This window comes from Pipistrellus kuhlii, unplaced genomic scaffold, assembly GCF_014108245.1.
Source record: "Pipistrellus kuhlii isolate mPipKuh1 unplaced genomic scaffold, mPipKuh1.p scaffold_m20_p_12, whole genome shotgun sequence".
In the NCBI taxonomy this organism is placed as follows: Eukaryota; Metazoa; Chordata; class Mammalia; order Chiroptera; family Vespertilionidae; genus Pipistrellus; species Pipistrellus kuhlii.
The window spans coordinates 21,027,029-21,048,052 of record NW_023425427.1 but is presented as its reverse complement, the minus strand read 5'-3'; the positions used below and the strand labels follow the sequence as shown (position 1 = coordinate 21,048,052).

At 39.8% G+C, this 21,024-nt stretch overlaps 1 protein-coding gene across 1 annotated transcript in view; it reads right to left on the bottom strand.

Moving 5' to 3' along the window:
- SLC28A3 (solute carrier family 28 member 3) overlaps nt 1-21,024 on the bottom strand; it is a 58,979-nt gene that overhangs the window by 22,744 nt on the left and 15,211 nt on the right. The window contains exons 3-5 of the mRNA XM_045580294.1: nt 8,837-8,932; nt 4,322-4,404; nt 1,070-1,161 (exon numbers count right to left, since the gene is read on the bottom strand). Coding sequence (XP_045436250.1) covers nt 1,070-1,161; nt 4,322-4,404; nt 8,837-8,932 — 271 coding nt within the window. The remainder of the gene's footprint in view (nt 1-1,069; nt 1,162-4,321; nt 4,405-8,836; nt 8,933-21,024) is intronic.

Genomic DNA, 21,024 nt, shown 5'->3' with positions numbered 1-21,024 from the left:
CTGTGTACATTGCCCCTTGAACAACAGGTTTGAACTGCGTGAGGCCACTTATCCATGGATTTTTAAAAATAAACTTTAAATATAGTTTCTTTTCTTTAAGATATTAATAACATTTTCATTCCTCTAGCTTACAGTATGTAATACATATAGCATACAGATATGTGCTAATCGACTGTTTATGTTATTGGTAAGACCTTGGTTCGTCAGGAGGCAATTAGTACAGTTTCTGAGGAGTCAAAGTTAGATGTAGATTTTTTGACCATGTGGTAGAGGATGAGGAGTATTCATTCCTTGAACCCCTGTTGTGTTCAAGGGTCAACTGTAAAAGGTAGAAAAAATGCGCACATGAAAATAAAAGAAAAAGAAAACAAAACAAAACATTTTTTTTTTTTTAAAGAAGAGTCAACTGTAAACAGTTATGGCTCTGCCTTCAAGCAAGAGGAGTGGGCTGGCTACATGGCCCTAGGCAGCACCTAGCATTGTATCTACATAAAGTATCCATTGCTTACTTTTCCTCCTGCAAGTAGAGTCCTACCTTTGATTACCATATTTTCCAGTTACCTGGATTTGGGTTAACCAACTTTCACATCCACATCACATTAACAAAGGCCACAGAGTAGGTGACATAAATTAAGCTAACCAGACAAGGGAGCCTATCTATGATAGATAGGTACTCCATGCTGAGACCTGAAATTCAGGGCCTTCTTCTTTAAAAAAAATATATTTTATTGATTTTTTACAGAGAGGAAGGGAGAAGGATAGAGAGCTAGAAACATTGATGAGAGAGAAATATCGACCAGCTGCCTCCTGCACAGCCCCCACTGGGGACGTGCCCGCAACCAAGGTACATGCCCTTGACCGGAATTGAACCCAGGACCTTCCAGTCCAAAGGCTCTATCCACTGAGCCAAACCAGTTCTGGCTCAGGGCCTTCTTGATATGCTTCTCTAAATGATTCATGAGATCCAGAGCAAAGGAAGGATTTACTCCCTTTCCACAGAAATCTCAGCATAATATTTGGGGGACCCTCCAAGGGAGACACTGATATCCCACCTCCTTTTGTTATTTACCTGCTAATAAGATGCCCCAGATGATATACCGAATGGTAGTTCTATGTTTTCTACAAAAATCACAAACTGTAGCATACTTCCTTGCCAGACACCTGCAACAACACAAAAACAAAATGACAGGCAAGAAGTATATGCCAAAAAATGAAGTAAACCCATATGCTACGGCTAGATGAGCCTTTGTAAATAAAGCAAGCGAACAAATTCACAAAGCATGTATGCCCTACAAAATGGAAATGGAAAACTAATTTTATGGTAGGCTAAACACAGCCATGATTTGGATCCACCTTTGCTGAATGGATGTGCCAAGCACTGAGAGATCCCAGAGATACAGAAAACATGTTCCTGGAAATAAAGCGGGGAAGATTGATAACTAACCAAAAGCTGGAAATAATACATGGGACGAGACTGTTTCTCACTGGACCTTGAGGGACTCCAGTAGCTTTTAAGCCACCGTTATGAAATGTTGATTTTAAAAAAAACCCAATGAACTCTCATCTCTCTGTTTCTACAAAGTTTGAGTAATGTGGTGGTTCCCTGTCCTCACTCACGACACTCAGACTTCATTGAGCGCTCGAAATATAAAGCAGGATTCTGTGGATTGGAGAACTTTAACCAGTAGATTGTTTTGAAGCTTCCTCAAACAGTTCTAGAATTGTGTGTTTCCGTTCAGGGCTTTGTTGTGGAGTGGTGGGTAGTGTGTGAGCAACGTGTGCATGTGATCACTTCTTTGGGAAGATCATGACCACCAGGGAGTGAGATTGGAGAGGCCACAGGTGAGGCCCAGAACAACTGTCCTCTCCTTCTCCTGGGCTGCTGCTGGTCCCTTCACACCTGCTCTGAAATCTAGCTTCCCTACAGGTGCCTCTTTTCTTCAATGCCACATCTAACGGAGCCCTCTCCTCCCACCTGAGGCTGGGCAGAAGGAATTTACTCACACGTCTAACCATTGCCACTTCCAGGCCACTGGATAGCATTTCTAAAACAAGCACTTCTTGTCCATGTAGACGATACCTAGGACTTCAAAGGATACAGATCCCCGCTGGGACATCTCTCCCCTTGGTTGGTGCCTCGAGTTCCCTTCCTTCCAGCAGTAATGCCCACATATCCAAGCCTGGGCCCCCTTCATGTTTCAGAACACAGCTCAGGTTCTTTTCTTCTACAAGTCCTTCTTGTATAAGCTCAGACAGAGGCATTCTTCTGCACTTCGCCCTACTGTCTTTTTGTTTTTTATTGCATTTGTTATGAAGCTTTGATCTGACTGACTTCCTGGGGAATACTCCTCTGTGAGCCTATAGCGCCAGCATCTTGGACATTAGGCATTGGCATTGTTATAATACATTACTGGAGAAATGAAATGGGAGTGTATATTGCTTTTCTGGAGCAGTATTTTATAGCTGTGGGTGGGGACCCACTAGTGAATGATAACCATCACTGAAAGAAATAAGACATGTCAGAGTGGATCACCTTTAGTGATGACAGGTCTTATTTCATGAGACTTCTGTCGTTATGTATATGTGTGAATGTGTGCACTGAGAATTAAAAACACTATTTTAGAAGATGTTGAGGTAATAGAAGTGCAGTAAAGTCTAAGTTTTTACATCTAATTGAGGATAATGCATTATCCTCAGCTGTGGATATAGTGTTAAAAAGTAGCAATGGTAGAGGGCAACATTTCACAGGGAACATCTATCTGCTTTAGGTTGGATTTATCAGGTTTTTTAATTGCATGGAATGTGGGTAGCCCATTAAAGCAATCTGACACTGCACAAATTAGCTAGAAATAGATGCTTCTGCCATTTGGTTATCTGGGTTAAGCCACTTCTAACCATCCCATGGTTGTTTCTGTCCCATTAACATTAGTGAAACCTGAGTTATCTGACCACCCAGGAGACTTTCTCAGCTCCCAGGGTCAGAGATTCATGAAGTGCAAGGAAGAATGGAACTAGGCTCAGGTTTCTCAGGTGGTAAATATTTTTTGATGGAGTATATGTGACAAGATCTTTCAACCCTAATTCTGAACAACTCCAGAGATATCCTCTGATACATCAAAGCAAAGTTCCTCAGATACTTAGGAATTTAAATGAACTTTAAATCAGAATTTAGAAAATTGACAAATATTTGAGTCTTATGATAGAGTGCCAGATAATCCTGGACTAGGAATCAGAGGCTGAAATTGTAAGTTAGCTTTGTTCCTCTCTAGTTGACTAACCTTGAGTAAATCACTTCTCTGAGCTTCATTTTCTGCTCTATCCCCCTTCATATCCCCCTTTCCCCCCTCCCCCCCAATATACAATTTGCCTCTCCTACTCACAGGATGATAAAGACTTGGAATACCTTCAGGATATCTCAAAGTAATAGCAAGTAGATTGGGTTTTGATAAATCAATTGCTTATTGATTAACATTGAAAAGACGAATTAACTGCTTTTGTGTGGATTGGAGCAATTTGTGGGTAATTTACACCTGTAATTAAAAGACCGTCCTGGATATTCAGTTTCCAGGACACCAGCAATTTGAATTTGCCACATTGATTATTGTAGAACTCCATTCATTTTTTTTGAAAATGGTAGAAAATAGAATTGGTGATGGTGACCATCTCTAATAATAAATAATAAATGTTAAAAAATTAGGTGAGGCCGAAATCGGTTTGGCTCAGTGGATAGAGCATTGGTCTGCGGACTGAAAGGTCCCAGGTTCGATTCCGGTCAAAGGCATGTCCATTGGTTGCCGGCACATCCCTGGTGCAGGGTGTGCAGGAGGCAGCTGGTCGATGCCTCGCTCTCATCGATGTTTCTAGCTCTCTCTATCTCTCCTCTCCTTCCTCTCTGTAAAAAAAAAAAGAAAGAAAAAAAGATTCTCTTATCACTAATATTTCTATTCCTCTTTCCCTCTCCCTTCCTCTCTCTGAAATAAATAAAAACATTTAAAAAAAAAAATAGGTGAGGATAAACAAAGGAGTACCCTGGCCAGTGTGGCTCAGTTGGTTGGACATTGTTCAATGCACCCAAATATCGCTGGTTTGATTCCCAGTCAGGGCACATGCCCTAGTTTTAGCCTTGATCCCCAGAAGGGAGTGTGCAGGAGGCAGCTGATTGATGTTTCTTTCTCACATAGATGGTTTTCTCTCACTCTCTCTCTCTAAAATCAATAAAAACATATTGCTCCCCACCCTTCTCCCAAAAACCCCCCCACAAAGGAGCAAAACCATTTATTTAGAAGTTATGTGTAGTCATTTCTCTGGTTTAAGCCTGTACCCTTTTGGACGAATCACTTGATCCTCCTCCTCATCTTCTTCGCCTTTTAGAGAATTCTGCTCAATGGTGACTTGCTCTTCACCCTGGAAATCAAGCATTGGAACAGAGATGCTATAAAGAGAATCTTGGGCATAATGAAACCTTTCTGGACTGTTGCCTACAATCAGTCCAAAGGCAGCAAACACTTCTTCCTTATGGACTATGCACCTATTCCAGAACTTTCTTTGCTTCCCCTTCTCCTGCCCCTCCCTGTCTCTAGCCAATGTAAATTCTTTTAAAACAACTTACATCTTTCTTTTTAAACTCATTGTACAAAAGAGCCCTCTTGGCCTCAGGATGGTGCTCATGTTGTCCTGTCCATCTAGCTCTGCTGGTGGTAGTTTGGTCTGCGTGCCCCAGACCCAGTCTTTTTTGGGCTGGCATGTGGCTTAATAGACACTTTCTTTCAGAAAATCTTTTGGCCAAAAGGTATTTGTTTAACAGTGTTTTATATTTTATTAGAGGCCCAGTGTATGAAATTTGTGCACTGGTAAGGTCCTAGGGGCTGCTGGCCGGGTACTCTCTCCCTTCCCCTGGCCAGCCCTGCCCCCTGGTCGAACTTATGGAGGAACTCCCGATCAAGGGGACAATTTGCATGCTACACTTTTATTATATAGAATGGGTTTAGACAAGTGTTTAATATAATAGCATGTATCAACCATCATAAATAGTCATTTCACTGCCTTAAAAAATCCTGTTCCTATTCATCCTCCCTCCCCTCTTCAAAACCACTGATCTTTTCACCGTCTCCACAGTTTCCCTTTTCCAGAATGTCATATAGTTGGGATCATACACTATGTAGCCATTTAAGATTGGCCTCTTTCGTAATATGCATTCAGTGTGTCCCCCCCTTCCACATGTCATTTCATGGCTTGACAAATCATTTGTTTTTAGTGCTGAAGAATATTTTATTGTCTGGGTGGACCACAATTCATTGAACCATTCACCTACTGAAGGACATGTTGGTTGTTTCCAAGTTTTGGTGATTATGAAGAAAGCTGCTATAAACATCCATATGCAGGTTTTATGTGGACAGAAGTCTTGTTTTCTCTTTTTTTTGTTGAATAATATTTAGTGAAATTATACTTTTTATTATATAGTAAATAAAATAGACAGTAATAATATGTATAACATGAACCCAATTAGGTAACATGTGCATGTGGGTGTATATAGAGTATTTGCCTTATTACATGATTTTTCTTAAGATGGAAATGCTTTTGTTTAAGCCATGCACTGATCTTTTTTTAATTACAGATTATTTTTTTGTCTTCTAACTTTTGCTGCAATAATTTTCCTTTTGTTTCCCTATTTCAAACAAGTTATTTTTTATCATAAAAATAACTATCCCCTAAGAAATGGCTCCAGCTGGAACCGGTTTGGCACAGTGGATAGAGTGTTGGCCTGAAAGGTTCCAGGTTCGATTCCGGTCAAGGGCATGTACCTTGGTTGCGGGCACATCCCCAGTAGGGGGCGTGCAAGAGGCAGCTGATCAATGATTCTCTCTCATCGATGTTTCTAACTCTCTAACCCTCTCTCTTCCTCTCTGTAAAAAATCAATAAAATATATTAAAAAAAAGAAAAGAAATGGCTCCATAGTAGGCAATTACTATAGAGCCAGAATTACTAAAAAGAACAATAACAACAACAAAAAGGATGACTGACAGGAAGAATTTGCTCACTTTTTTTTTTTTTTTTAAACATAAAACAGAACACATTTTTATTTTGTAATCACTGCAGGTAATGTTCACATACCAGTACTATGATATTATGCAGCATATCACTTTATTCAGTCTCTGTTACATCATTGCTCTCTTCTTCATCACTTTTAGTTGCAGACATATCAATTTCTTCAACTTCTGTTGTACCACTCCTGTCTTTTGAGTCACTGTCTATACATGTGAAATCATCCTCATAAACTGGTAGCATTTTCTGAGTTAACTTTGTTTGTGTTCTCATGGTCAACCCTTCTTCCCCATGAAATTGAAGCAGCATTTTGCCTTTCCTGTAAAATCAACAATGTTCATTTCACTTGCAAACATTCTTGCCTGACATTGAATAGGCTTGGTTGACACACATAAGCCACTCTGGCACTGCTCCATAATCCAAGTCTTAAGCTTATGCTCCAAGTTTTCCCATTTTGCTGGTTTTCCTCTTACGGCATTATTCTTTTTTGGCATCTTAAGGAGTTGTTCTTCTAGTTTTCTCTACTGTTTGATCATACACTCAGTGGGAGGAGGTCCAAATGGTCTCTCTGCTGCTCTATTTCCATGCTCTCTTGCATAGCTGATTACATTCAGTTTGAATTTTGCAGAGTAAGACAATCGCTTACCGGTATTTATCTTTTTATTTTTTGACATCTTTCTGGGCTCAGAACGCTCAGGTCCCTGTTGGATCTGCAGCACTCTCCACTTCCACCTCCAATTACAGCATCAGCTGATGCCAATAACAGTAAGGCTCGTGATTGGAGGAAGCCTGTTTGACAAAGTATGGGCAGCTATGCACCCAAAAGGCTCCCTCCTCGGCTGACTTCCATGTACAAGACGCCCTTCGATTTTCAGTCTAATGATTTTAGAAAAAAAATAGCATTTTTTTACATGAAAAAATATGGTACTTCTTTTCCTTAATATTGATTACAGTTATGAGTTTACATTTCTTTCATGCTTTTATGATTAAATGCTTATCTCACTTCTAGACCATGAGCTTGAACAGAATGAGGACCACGTTTCCTTTTCCTCCCTATTTATCCCCAGTGTCTAGCACAATGGCTGACTTATAGGCACACTTGATATAATAAAAAAACAAATAATAAGGTAGCATAAGCCTAAGTGTGGAACATCCACGGTGTGCTGGAGCGGCCTTATACCAATTATGGAGCTGATTGCGCACATCTGTTCCCAACTCTGCATTCAGTGGTGTCATCAACCTTGATGGCAGTATTTACACAACACTAATCGGCAAACGCTACATGCTCCTTTGTCCCCATTCCTGCCCCCATTTCTTTCTTTCTTTTTTTTTTTTTTTAAATATATTTTATTGATTTTTTTTTTTGCCCCCCTCCCTCCCTCCCTCCCACACATCCCCTCCCTCCCCAGAGTTTTGTGTCCATTGGTTGTACTTATATGCATGTATAAAATTCCTTCGGTTGATCTATTATCTCCCCCAGATCTTCCTCCCCTCCCCGCTGTAATTTGACAGTCTACTTGTTGATATACTGTCTCTATATCTATCTTTTGGTTCATCAGTTTATAATGCTCTTTATTATCCATAAATGAGTGAGGTCATGTAGTGTTTCTCTTTCATTGATTGGCTTATTTCACTCAGCATGATGTTCTCTAATTCCATCCAGGTTGCTGCAAATGATGAGAATTCCTTCTTTTTTTATGGCAGCATAGAATTCCATTGTGTAGATGTACCACAGTTTTTGGATCCAATCATCTGCTGACGGACACTTAGGCTGTTTCCAAATTCTGGCTATTGTAGATTGTGCTGCTATGAACATAGGGGTGCATATATCCTTTCTGATTGGTGTTTCTAGTTTCTTGGGATATATTCCTAGAAGTGAGATTACTGGGTCAAATGGGAGTTCCATTTTCAGTTTTTTGAGGAAACTCCACACTCTTCTCCACAGTGGTTGCACCAGTCTGCATTCCCACCAGCAGTGCACGAGGGTTCCTTTTTCTCCGCAACCTCACCAACACTTGTCGTTTGTTGATTTGTTGATGTTGGCCATTCTGACAGGTGTGAGATGGTACCGCATTGTTGTTTTGATTTGCATCTCTCGGACAATTAGTGACTTTGAGCATGTTTTCATGTGCCTTTTGGCCTTCCTTCTGTCTTCTTTTGAAAATGTTCTATTTAGGTCCATTGCCCATTTTTTAATTGGATTATTTATCTTCCTTTTATTTAGTTGTATAAGCTGTTTGTAGATGTTGGAGATTAAACCTTTATCAGTGGTATCATTTGCAAATATGTTCTCCAGAATTTGCTCACTTTTAATAGCAGAAGGCTTTCTTCAAATGAGCTCCTACCCAGATCCAACATATAAGAGAAACAAAAGTGGCATTGTGATGGAGCTCCTTGGACTGCTATGTAACGGAGGTGTCATTGAGGAGCCCTAGGGCTTGATGGACACAGTTTTAGAACCACCTCTTAGAATCTTTCTTGCCTGCCTTCTTTACCTTAAAATTAAAATGCTTTTATTTGAGCCCGTGATTTCTGCACAGGATGGAGCTTGAACTCTGTAGTAGTGACATGTACGCTGCCCATCAGAGAACTCTGAGGACAGGTGTGTAAACAAGACCTTTGTTTGGGCACGAATGTCTTCTTCGTGACTTGGTTTTACACACTCTGAGTACCACTTAACTCATTCCTCTGAGTGCCAGCTGAGCACCATGCTTTCTGTCCCCGTAGCTCTCAGGTGCCTGTCACACAGTGGTTACCATGGTAACATACTCACTCACCAATCTCGGGCCATACCTGTTTGGAATTTACATGTTCTCTGTTTTGCACAACTCTATTCCTTACGGAGTTGTTTCCTGATGTGTTCTGGTTTTCATGAATGTCTTCTTCATTCTGAAAACAAAGTACAGTTTGCAAGATAAAATTTCAGAGCCAAATAAATATATGTTCTTTCAGTGGGTGGTGCCTAGAAGACTTTTTTTTTTAAATTAAAAATTGGGATGAGATTGGTTAAGAGTAGAAAGTGTATATTTCTATGATACATTATCTTCATATTGCATTGTATGCCCATTACCCAAAGTCAACCATCTCCCATCACCATTTATTTGATACCCTCTACCCCTTCCTACCGCCTCCATCCCCTACACTCTGATAACCACTTCACTGTTGTCTGTCTGAGTATATATGTTTTTGTTTGTTTTCTATCATATCCCACAGGCTTTCAACTTCTAAAGCAAAATATAGTATTTTGTTTTAGATAATTTTATTCATAGACATTGGATTTATGAGATATTAAAAATGTGTCTTGTTTGGTTTAAAGCAATCTATGGTAGAAATGAGAATTAGAAAATGCCTTCTATGAGGCCCTTTTGATTTTATTTTAAGGAACTGAGTATAATTTGCTCTTGGAGGGATCTCCTGATCCTTTAGTGCTGTTTCCAGATGTGACAAACACCTGGCTTGTTTCTCTTTTACCTTTTTTGAGCGTCCAATCATTTTTTCATCTCATCCTAACTTGCCTTTTTATATGGTACTTCATTCCAAACAAGGCAAATGATAGATAAATAGTGCCAGATAGGTCCCTATGTCTAGCTCTGTTGGCTGAGAGCTTATCTTTGAAAAAAGAACAAGTCCCCAACTTTGATTTTAACTTTCGATCTCTGGATGGCCCCAAGGATCTAAAGAATATTGCATTTCCAACTTGTGTTGCATTTTCCATTGATTGAAACGTAAGAGTATATAAACATGAATAAAATCTAACTTCTAGCACATACATGACTTATGCATAAGTCTTATTGCCAAAATGCTCTTTTGTGTTAGATGTTTATATTTTACTTTAGCAAAATTCCCAGTGCTTAGCAGACAAGAACAATTATTTGTTACGTTAATAAGCCTCAGTGATTTTAATGTTGCACTAACTGGTACAGCAATGTAGTGTCTCTTGGTATTTCCTATCAAATCTGATAGTTGTGTGGGGACAATATGTATAATATAGAAAGATGATAAAATATTGCTAATTGCTGAAGCTGGCTGATGTGTACTTAGGGACTCATTTTACTATTTTTACTTTCATGGATGCTGAAATTTGCTTTAACAAAACATTAAACATAAAATCCAGCAGGAGTTGGTAGAAAAATGGGACATGGGTAATAGAAGGGCCTGGTCCTCAGGGTCCCTAATTACAAGTGTGATCCTGGGCAGGTCATATCTTTGTGAGCCTCATTTCACCCATCTATACAACAGTTTCGATTCGGTGTTTTCATGGTTTCTTCCAGAATCCTGACATTTTCCTGTTCCATGAGGAGTTTCAGCTTCTTGATGCTGATTATTCCTGCCACCTGGTGGCAGAATCTGAAGCTTCCTTGTGAAACACAAGGGTGGAGCCTGCCTTTTCAGAGTTAAAAGAGAGGAAGCGGTGTGGAAGTGTGTGTGTGTGTGTGTGTGTGTGTGTGTGTGTGTGTGTGTTGGGGGGTGGAGGTGGTGGTGGTGGTGGTGGTGGTGGTGGTGGTGGTGTATGAGGTGGGGGTGCAGAGTGGTCATGAATGATGACAAGGGTACCTTTGAATGTATTTTGCAACATGTAATGGGGTTGTTTTACCCCCAGTAGAGTGCACACCTTAGCTTTTTAGCATTTTCAGGAAGAAAAATGCATCCTATTTGAGGATTTCCAACAAATAATGGGAGTGTTGTGTGGGTGTTGATTGGTGCCTGAAAAATGACCCTTAAAACACATGCTTCTCAGCTTCTTTTCAAACTGGACTCAGGAGGCTGTAATAGGTGGCTCATAATTACTTCTGAGCCCATTGTTTTTTCCATCTACTTAGCAATTCAGATTACTAGCAGTTTTTAGTCCCCTGGACTCCTACAATTCTGACTGTGTTCTAAGTGCAAACCTGCCACTGCACAGAATGAGTTACAACACGGTGGGTGTATGTGCATTTCTAAACAGTTTGCAGCATGACACTTTTAATTTTTCAAATCAATGTTTGCTGCTGGAATTCTGAGGTTGATGATTCTGGATAGAGCCCCCTCTGAAGGGCAGATCCTTGACCAAGGAGAACATGTGCCTGGGGTTTTTCTCTCTCTTAAAAAAAATTTTTTTTTTTAATTGATTTTTAACAGAGAAGAAGGGAGAGGGGTAGAGAGAAACATCGATGAGAGAGAAACAGATCAACTGCCCCCTGCACACTCTCTATTGGGAATGTGCCCACAACCAAGGTATATATCCTTGACAGAAATTGAACCTGGGACCCTTGGGTCCGCAGGCCATCACTCTCCCCACTGAGCCAAACCAGTTAGGGCAGGATTTTCTCTTTGATGTTGCATTCTCCATGGTGCTGGAGCAACTACAGATCCACAGTGGATGTTACGGGGAGTTCAGATGGACAAAGACCTTTTTATTGATTTCTTCTTTTACTCAGTTTCCAAAGCATATTATAACCTCTAGAATATAGGAAATTATTGAAATCATTCCCTCCGCTAACTTATTTGTGATACCCTCTTATATAGAATTTTAGCTGAACACATGGTCACCCAGAATAAAGGCTACATTTCCTAGAGTCCCATTTCACTAGATTCTGGCCAAGGAAAAGTGGGAGGTACCCTTTGTCTTCTTGTCTTCTGTCCTGCTGCCTGGTGTGTGGATGGTTCCGTCTGGACCAAGAACACAAGGGCCCATCCAAGTGATAGCTGATAGGTGAGGTGGGGCAGAGGGGAGGACTTGGGTCCCTGAGAGCTTTGAGCAGTGCTCCCACCCCAGCTCTGTACTACCCACTTCCTGACTTATATCTGCAGAAAACAAATGTCTCCTTTTGTCTCTTTTGGGTTTTGCTTTTATTTGCACCTAGACTAATATACTAGGTTAAACCCTTTAAAGGTTTTGTTATTTGACCCTAAGAGGCCTGTGATATAGGTTTCCTGGTCTGTATAAATTTTCTTCTTTTTACAGATCAGGAAACTAAAACAAAAATAAGTAAATCACTTGACTTGGTTTGCACAACCAGAAATAGCTGTGATGAGATCTCAGGCCACATTGTGTCTGCAGAGTTTTGCCCTTGGGCCAAGGCCCTTTGGTTTGGAGATATGTAAATATACCGACTAAGTAAATTCCCTTCTGATTAGGAAACTTGATTTGAATTCTAGACCTAAAAGACAAGAATAGAAATGAGAGAGGTGGTGAAAGATTCCAGAATTGGTCGTGGCCCCTTTTGAACAAATTTGGGCTCTGGAAGTCATTCCTCAAGCCAAAAATTTTCAAGCCCCACCATACAGTCTGATTTTAAGTAGATTCTATCTTTAAACGATGTGAGTGGACACTCTTGCATTTGTGGACATGTCATGTCTCTGTGATTAGCTTGACATTATTTTTCCTTCCAACATGTCTGCTGCACTCACTCAGTCTCTCCTACCACGGTGACCCTGAATTCACAAGCTGACTTCCGTTTCTCAGTTTTGTGACCAGGGTTTTTCTACTGTGACAGGAGAGCCTCTGTTTCCCCTTCTCTATAGAAAGTGCTACGGCCTGGTGTTGTCTGAATGTATGAATGGCTGAGGGGATACAGCTGGGCTTGAGGATTGGGGCAAGAATGGCAACTGATACCCCAGGGAGACTTTCATCCTGACCTTTGTTGGAACATAGATCATGTAAGTTTATGGAATATGGGAATTCCATAACATAGGGAGACTTTATGGAATATGGGGATTCCAGTGGGCAAGTGTAATGTGGACATGGAACCTGAGGAGTTGCTATAAAGATCTTCAACTGATTTTAGCACTTGATACTTCACAGTGAATTCTATGAGGTGTTTGATAATATAACTTAGCTGAAAGGCATATCACCAGAACAGATTTAGATTGGTGGTTAAAGTTGTATTATGCATGTATGTGTATATGTATGTATATATGTATCTGTCTAGCTATCATTTACACTTCTCTGTATACCTTTAAAGCAATCTCCCTAGAAACAGTCAATGTGGAACATTCTGAGAGGGAATGATGCCTTAAATATTTCCATGGATGTCAAAGTCTCAATCCTCAGAACAAAAATGGGAATATGATGTCAATTGAACTTGGGACTGTTTACTTCTATATAGTTCACTCACTCGCCTATTAAACTAAGAAGCCAGATACTTTACTTTGTCCCCTGTTCTCTGCTGAATAGCATGTGCCCCGACACAGAAATGCTCAATACTGGTTTTGAATGAATGGAGAAGATATTCTCAGGGGCTGTTGAGCTGATTATAGTAGCAGCTGAAACAATGTCTCTACAATTAAGTAGACACCAAATGGTATGTTCTAATATTCTAAGCCTTAGGTATCTAAATAAAAGTGTTAGAAATACATCTCTAATTTCTGTTGTTTTTCTGATGTAACCTCTCTGTGTTCATTTCTCTGAACATTGAATGAGATTGGACTACAGCAACTGCCTCAAATAATACTTAATTCCAAAATGCCATATAGATTGTAGGGAGTGGCTCAATATATGCCTTAAGATGACTGCTGTTTGGAATATTGATTAATTACTATATTAATTTATGCTGCATTGCAATATAAAGCTTGGTTCCATGGTCATACCTGGGTTCAAATCCAGCCTTAGTATTTTGAGACCCTGTGCCCTGTTAGATGGGAATATAGCACTCATTACTTGTCTGTGGGGCTGTGAGGCTATGTGGCTGTTGCAGAGCCACACATAGTCAGAGGTCATTGACTGGTAGGTTATATAATTTTATAGCTTAGTTTGGTACTTGCTTGCTTGCTCTGTGACATGTACTAGTATAGTCGTTTTGTTCTCTTTTAAGATTTGGCCTGTAAAAGTCAACATCTGTTTTGTAAATCTGATCTCCAAATTATTTGAGATCATTCCTTCCCCTCCTTATTTGTTTGTTTGTTTGTTTCCCAAAGCTACAAATGTCAAATATTTTAAGGCAATTAATTTTTCTATAACGTTGTCCTCTAAATTGATTGCATGGCCTGTATCTTGAAGGATTGCACCTTCAAAGGCAATATAGAGAAATATTCCAGAGGCCTTTCATCTTTATCTATTGCTCCTGGCCTCTGGCTCATGTAACCTTCTGGCACAGGTCTGGGGTTTATGCAATCTTAAATGTGAGTTATGGGCACTGGCTGGACCATTCCTCCCTGCGTTTCCTCCTGTTCTTGGAAGCCAGTGAGGTCTGAAGACTGGTAAGGAGCAGCAGTGCTGTGGGCGGAAACCACCTGGTAAGCCTGGGATGCACTGTCACACTTGCCTGGCCACAGCTCCCTGTCATCTCTGAATGCTCTGAAGGGAGCTTTGAACTGGATGCAACATTCTCCCCTTGTGCTCTTTGTGAGCTAGGGCAAACAAAACCATGTAAGAAAAAGGGAAAATAGCAGAGTTCTGTCCCAAAAGTAGAAAAATGAAAGGTTTACAATCATCAGCTTAAAAAATAAATGTAACCTATAAGTTTATTTATTCATTTATTTTGTTTTTTTAGATTCTACATGTAAGTGAAACTGTATTATATTTGTCTTTCTCTGACTTATTTCACTCAGCAAAATTCCCTCTAGGTTCACCCATGTTGTTGCAAATGGCAACTGTAATTGAAAAATTAAAAAAAAATATATAAATAGCTTTAAGTATTCATATACTCATAGAATATGGTTTCTATGACCTTTCTTAAAAAAAAATATTAGAGGGAGAACTTCAGCCAAACAAATGGAGGAAGATGGAGAAATTATGGCAAAAAGTAATTTTATAAACATACACCCCCCCCCACACACACACTCACACGCTGAGTGGCCAGATTATTATGCATTCAGAGATCATAATAATCTGGCCACTCAGTGTATTTTGGATCTAATTAGTGAAGTAAAATTAAAAAAACACACACACACATTTCCAGAGTTTTCAGAACAAATTTTAAACATTCTACCTCTGACAATGTAGAAAGATGAACACTACTTGAAGGAGAAGGAAAGAAGGGGGAGAAAGTGAAGTACACAGGTAAAACACCATTTCCTCATCTGTTAATTTCTGGGAGCTGAAAGAGATTATAAATAGCTCTGTTTAAGAAAGAAAGGTAAACACTACAAGATATATAGTCAGTTAAAATCAAGTGGTGAAAGAGGAAGAAAAATTATGGAAGGTGGAAAACCTACCAATTTTGTATTAGTCTTAAGCTGGTTATGAAAGGAACCATTAAGACAAAACAAACAAAAACCACACCAATCTTCAGTAGAAACCAAACAAAAATAAAGAACACAAACTATACAGTGAAAAGATTTTTTTTTTTAAAAGCACAACATAAAATATGATGAGAGCAGCTAAGAGCAAACAAATATATCTGGAAAATTAATCATCAGATTTGATTGAGTCATATAGCAAACACACCACAAGCATATACTGAAGATGATCCAAGAAGAGAAACATGCAGTGGTATGACTTTAAGCCACCAAAGCTGAATACAGGACAAAAACCTCCCAACCAATAAACATGTTCAAAAAGAAGCAAGGGTGGGATTGGGGGAAGGGGGCGAGATACAATCTCACATTTTGATACAAATGGTATAGATTAGCATAAAGGAAACACAGAGAAATATCTAGAAATGCATTTAGAAAGACTTCCGTCTATGACAGATCAAGTGGACAAAGGTAAAGATAAGGAAGACAAAATCACAATGAATAATAGAAATCACAAATAATAATAGAAATAGTTAACATCTATTGAACTCCATAACCTGGATAGAAAATATATTCTGGCCAAGACCTCTAGTTATCCTCAAATCTATTCTTCCCAATTTCCTTTAAAAACAGAACTCTGAGTTTTACGGAGCGTAAGATTTCCCAGAATAAAGATACATTTCTCAGGCTCCCTGTGGCTTCAGTGTTGTTCTGCCAGTGTGGTTGATGCTGGGGACAACTTTTGGGAAATGTTCTCATGTAGGATAGGCAGTGGAGCCTCTAGACCTTTTTCTAGGCGATTTAAAATACACAAAGTTAAATATATAGGAGTCAAAGAAAACCAGTTATATTGAAGTAGTTACTAAAATTTGTGATAGAATAGTGTATATGAGTCTTTATCAACACATTTAAAAACAAGGAAAAATCCCAACAAGGCCCAGTGGGAAGTTTTAATAACTACCTTAATTTCAATGCCTTTACATAATTTTAAAATATTAAAATAATAAAGTGATAATTTCATTATTTCGACATATCTGCAACAGATATGAATGCTTTCTACTACCTGTATGTGTTAACTCCATGGAGTGAGGGTGCTTTTGCACCTTGAACATTCATTTCAAACTAGGGATTCTACCTCCTCTTGGTGTGTCCTTTTCCCCCTCAGACTTATGTGGAAGTCCCACCCTTTCTTCACTCAAAGAATCTGTTAGTTATGAGGTAACAATATAGATCTTTTTTCTTATTTGTAATTGGATATCTTGGTTTCACTTATGGATCTGTTCATAAATGTAAGTGGGGGAAATAAAATAATACCCAGAAGTAAAGGTATTATCTTCACATAGAATCTTGAAGTAGACAGCAAATGAGTAATGTTTAAGCATTTTGCTTAATTGTGTGTAAGGCTGACTTCCATTGACTTCATCAGAGTCCCAAGTTCCATGTAGAAGATGAAATGCAAGTTAACCAATGTAATTCAGGTGCCAGACCAGACAGGGTCATGTAGGCTGGACCCAAGTGGTCGCTGCAAAAAATCTCCACTGGATGGCACCATTCCACCAATGCTGTAAGATTCAGCTACCATGAAGGCCAATGGTTGGCCCCATTTCTGATTGCAGCAGTATGTTGGAAGCAGGTACCTGATTAAAAGCATTAATATGCACCCTGGTCGATGTTGCCCAATGGTTAAAGCATTGGCCCGAGCAGGGAAGGGTGTCAGGTTTGATTTCATGTCAAAGGCATGTACCTGGGTTGCAGGTTCGATCCTCAACCCTGGTTGGGAGGCAACCAATCGATGTGTCTATCTCATATCAGTGTTTCTCTCTCCTCCCTCTCAACCGTTCTCCCTTGCACTCTCTCTAAAAATCAATGGAAAAGATATCCTCTGGTGAGGGTTAACAATAACAACAACAATAAAAAGCATTAATATGCTAAGTCATGGTCTCAATTTTATATACTATAAATGTTTATTTCATATATTGTCTAGGATGGATATATCTAGTAAATTCAGTCCTTTCAAAAGGCGTTCTGAGATTGCTGGCCAAGTTTGGTACAAATTGAGCACCGAAAGTAAAAAAATATGAGTAAAGTATCTGCAACTTGTGTCTAAAATAGATGGATTGATGGGTGCATAAAGGGTAGCATAGATGAATAAATATATGAAAAGCAAATATAGCAAAATATTAATTATAGAATGAGGGTAATGGCTATATGGGTGCCCACTATGAAATCCTTTAATTTTTCTGTATGTTTTAAATTTTTTATAATAAAACTAGAGGCCTGATGCATGAAGATTTGTGCAAGAATGGGCCTTCCTTACCCTGGCTGCTGGCATCACCTTCGCTCCAGCCCGGAGCCACCTTTCCGCCTTTCCATGCTGCCCAGAGGCCCAGAGCGGCTGGGGTGGTGTGAAACACTCTGTGCGTGCATATAACCCACCATCATTGTTGGGTTAATTTGCATACTCACTCATGATTGGCCGGTGGGTGTCGTGAAGGTATGGTCAATTTGCATCTTACTCTTTTATTAGTATAGATATTAAAAGAAACAAATATTGATAATTGATTATATAATATTGAATAAAAGGGAATGTTAGTCTCTAATGACACTCAAAAAGTGAGAGTGAGACAAAAAAGGGAAATCTATTCTTTTCAGGAGAATGTGAAGTAAGGAATATTGAAGAAGTGAAAAATCATCATTTTACAGATCCCAAGTAATAACTGATTCAGAGAAAGGTCATCCATGGTGGCTAAAATCATAAAATGAAGTGTGTGGGAAACTGGATATTCACATAGCCTTGAAGTATCACCCCTCAAATTGCTTATTGATTAGAAAGAGAGTTGTATACCTTTATAATAAAGTGCTTGGCTCATCACACCCTATCTCAGTCATCATCAAGAGGGGAGTTAAGTTCCTCCAAATGCATGTATGTGTATTTATTTCTTTTTTACATTTGGAGTTTTTAGAGCTTGGAGCTAGCTAAAAGTCACATAAAAATAGAATTGTACACTCCAAGACATCATTGACCTTATTCTGCTGGATTGCCTTTCACTCTCACTATGCTTTTGGTATTTGTGTTGATAATTTGTGTTTGATAAGGTCTGTTCCTTTAAGCTTTGTTCTAATTTTCTGCTATTGTTCCTTTGACTTAGTCCGATTTGTTTGAATAAAGAAAAATACTCCCGTAAGGATTTCTACTATATATTCAAGAGGGAGAAGACCAGAACTAAATCTCAAGATACCCAATGAGAAGCTAATCCCAAGAACAATATGGAAGTGCCTGGACTTTTTACTCTGAGCCAGGCATAGGCAAAGTACTCTGTGCTTTTCTATGCACTAGCTTCCCTTGTTTCCTGATATTTGCATCATTATTATTTTTAAAAAATATATATTTTATTGATTTTTTACAGAGAGGAGGGGAGAGAGATAGAGAGTTAGAAACGTCGATGAGAGAGTAACATCGACCAGCTGCCTCTTGCACACCCCCTACCAGGGATGTGCCCGCAACCAAGGTACATGCCCTTGACAGGAATTGAACCGGGACCTTTCAGTCTGCAGACCGATGCTCTACCACTGAGCCAAACCGGTTTCGGCTATTTGCATCATTATTAAATTTTTATTACCCTGAAGCCAAGAATTCATAGATAAGGATCCTTTCTCCTCCCATTAAAAATCAGTCTTCTGCCGAAACCGGTTTGGCTCAGTGGTGGAACATCAGTTTGCGGACTAAAGGGTCCCTGGCTCGATTCCGGTCATGGGCATGTACCTTGGTTGTAGGCACATCCCCGGTGGTGGGGGGGTGAGAGGCAGCTGGTCAATATTTCTCTCTCATCGATGTTTCTGGCTCTCTATCTCTCTCCCTTCCTCTCTGTAAAAAATCAATAAAAATATATTTTTTAAAAAATCAGTCTTCTTTCTACCCTTACTGCTTGCTGTGATCTAAATGTTGTGTTCCTTCAAAATTCATTATGTTGAAATTCTAACCCCCAAAGATGATAGTATTAGATGGTTAGGCTTTTGGGCATGGCTTAAGTTATGAGTGGAACCCTCATAAATAGGATTAGTGCCCTCATAAAAGAGACCCTACAGAGACCCCTAGTCCTGTCTATCATGTGAGGGCACAGTGTGAGAAGGTTCTGGCTGTGGATTAGGAAGAGAGCCCTCACAAGACTGCCACCATGGTGCCCTTGATCTTAGATTTCTAGCTTCCTCATCTGTAGTAGCCTAAATGGGCTAAGACACTGGGTCGATATCTTGCCTCATATTCATTCTTCAACCCATCCAGTATGGCTCTCACCCCTACCATGCTATGGAGATCACCCTTGTCAAAGTCATCAATGGTTTCCACTTCCCTGAATCCAATTTTCATTGTATTAAGTGTTTCTTAAAATACTTTTGTCCCTGATTTCTGTGATAACATGTTTTGCTAGTTTCCTCTTTTATTTTTTTAAAAAATAAATCTTTATTTAGATTATTGCAATTGTTTCTCTCCACCCCCCCCCCCCCCCCCCCCCCGCAATAGATCCCCTACACCAGTTCCCACCCACCTTCTGCCCTTACTGCTGCCCCCCCCCCCCACTGTCCTCATCCGTAGGTGTATGATTTTTGTTCAGTCTCTTCCTGCACACAATATTAATTCTCCTTAGCCTTATTTCCTTCTCTGATTTGTTTTTAAAGGCAAATCTCTAATAGTCTGAAGGGATCAAAATTTCACTGTCCTCATGATTCATTCTGTATGTGGCTTTTAGCCTCAGCATCTGTGCAGGCCTGTCACCCTTCCCCTTCCCCTCTCACACTCTCGGCCTCCCATCTGGTTCACCCTTATCCTCGCTCTCCTACTTCCTCTTTAATGAGAGCCGCCTCGTCATTTCCACATACAGTAGAATCAGTGCTTAGAACATGACAGACTACCTCCTATTCCCACCTGTGCTTACTACATTCTTCCTCCTCTATTTCTTTGTTCCCACTCTCTGACCTAAAGACCTCATGGTCCACAGGGGAATGAGGAAGTGGACATGTGGGCCAACAGGAAGCCTAACATTTTGTTGGCTATGTGTGTCCCTTTGTCTCTTTCCCCTCTTTGCTAGATCCAATATACCATGTAACTGGGTCTTTGTTCTCCACCTCCTTTATCTGCATGGGTCTGGCCCCCAATTAAGCAATCTTTATTTTTTTAAAAAGTTATATATATGAGGGACTTTGGTATGCTCCCGAAGATGAGCAGGTCAGGGGGGTCAGGCGACTGGAGAGTGGGGCAGAAGAGCAGATATATTGGTGCTGGCCCTTCTGGATTATGACTGACATTTCATCATGGTGAGCCTTGCCTCACATTAATGAATTACTTTCTGATCATGTTTCATGGAGGAGTTACAACCCCTTATAATATGGCAGGCTAGGTTTTTTTTTTTGTTTTTTTTGTTTTTTTTTTCCTGAAATGTCCCTGAGTTCACACAGTATAGAAATTTAGTTTTACACCTAAACATATCATTGGTTTTGGATCCTTTGGACCAGGATTTTGACATAAATCAGTCCTGCCTGGCCTCTCTACTCCTGTGTGCCTGTCTTCACCAGCTCTGTCTCTCATGCCTTCCCAGCCAGGGCCTTGCCTTCTCCATATGATACAATATGGAAAAAATGGTTCTTGACATGGTAGCTTGGGGAGTTCTTTCTGCTTTACTGAGTATTTTCTTCCACCTACCACACAGTGAATGCTCAATGTATATTTGGAATAAATGTGGGAACTAATGAAGACCTGTAAGGGTTCATTTGGAATAGTGGGGAAATATTCCCCAACCCCCAACCTAGGTGAGCTCACCTTCACTCTGCAT